The 1,392-nt window shown below is 53.5% G+C and overlaps 1 protein-coding gene across 1 annotated transcript in view; it reads left to right on the top strand.

Moving 5' to 3' along the window:
- GAB4 (GRB2-associated binding protein family, member 4) overlaps positions 1-1,392 on the top strand; it is a 55,238-nt gene that overhangs the window by 47,194 nt on the left and 6,652 nt on the right. The window contains exons 5-6 of the mRNA XM_011930974.1: positions 6-108; positions 530-620. Of these exons, the coding sequence (XP_011786364.1) occupies positions 6-108; positions 530-620 (194 nt within the window). The remainder of the gene's footprint in view (positions 1-5; positions 109-529; positions 621-1,392) is intronic.

The following is a 1,392-nucleotide window of genomic DNA, read 5'->3' on the forward strand; positions in this document are numbered from 1 at the left end:
ACCTGCTTGGCTTCCCACTCACAGAGCTTTCTGTGCACCAAGACCTCAGCCAGGGACATGAGGTCCAGCTGCCCCCTGTCAACCGCAGCCTCAAGCCTAACCGGAAAGGTAAGTCTTTCCCCATTCTATCTCTTGACAATGTCCAGGGACGCTTCATTCAATTAGGGGTCAGGTGGATCCTGGATGTGGAACGTCTGACTTTGGCAAGTCATGTGAATTCTCCAAGCCTCAGTTTTCTTCTCTGTGAAATGGAGATAGTAACTCCTACTTCCTGGGTTTGTTTGGAAGGAGAGTGTCTGGGACAGTGGCCCTGGCTCACAGCAGGTGTCCAGTGAAGTTTGGTCTGTGCCCTCCACGGGTAGACCAGGAAGAAGAAGAGCTAGAGTTCAGGCTCCAGGCTGCTATGACCTCACCTTGTGGCCTTGGCCCAGCATGGGGTTCAAGGAAGGAGTGGCATACCTGGTGGGGATCAGTCTGGCCACAGGAAACCAGACCTGGCTGATGACTTAAGGTTCTTTTCCTGCTCCAGCAAATCCAACACCATCCAACCTGAGAAACAACAGGGTCATCAGTGAGCTCTCCTTCAAGCCACCTGTCTCAGAGTCCTGGTCTGGGACCAGGTGAGTGTCTGTCAGTGGAAACAGGAGCCTGGGACCAGGTTGGTGGAGGAGTGAGTGGGATGGCCATTGGCTTGTGGTCAGGAAACTGGATGCTGATGTTTATCTGGACATAGCTGATCTTGACTCTGTCCCATGAGGCGTGGCGGCCTTCTCATCTGTAGAGGGGGAATAATGATCCCTGCCCCTATCAGTTCTTGGTCTGGTAACAGTGTGAGGTCTGGATGCTTCAAGTCAGGGCCCAGCTGGAGGCTGGAGCCCTGACAGAAGCCCTGAGCCCCCCCCAGGATGTACTCCTTGCCTTCTTATAGAGTCTGATTTCTAAGCAACCTGCAAAGTGAGTTTTTAATTGCCATTTTATAGATGGAGACACTAATTCAGAAAGGGAAAATGCTCAAGGCCACAAAGTAGTGAACTCCCAAACTAGACAAACCTCAGTCTGCCCAATTCCTCTTCCTGTGTTTTCTCCATATCATCTCACTACATGGGGCTGGGAACTTCCCTGCCTGCCTCCCTGGGGCAGTCCTGGCCTCCTCTCACCCCTGCCCCTTCCCTCCTTTCTCTGTCTTAGGAGTGCCAGCTTCTCCCAGGGCTCCAGGGCCCCATTCCCCATGAGGAGAAGCACAGCCGTGCAAAATCTTGCCCAGCACAGTGCATACAGTGTCGATGGAGTCAGCGGTCACATCCATGGCTTCCATAGCCTTTCCAAGCCGAGCCAGCACAATACAGAATTCAGAGGCAGCACCCACAGAACCCCCTGGAGCCTGGCCTCCCA

Source organism: Colobus angolensis, unplaced genomic scaffold (assembly GCF_000951035.1).
Source record: "Colobus angolensis palliatus isolate OR3802 unplaced genomic scaffold, Cang.pa_1.0 Scaffold887, whole genome shotgun sequence".
Lineage (NCBI taxonomy): Eukaryota > Metazoa > Chordata > Mammalia > Primates > Cercopithecidae > Colobus > Colobus angolensis.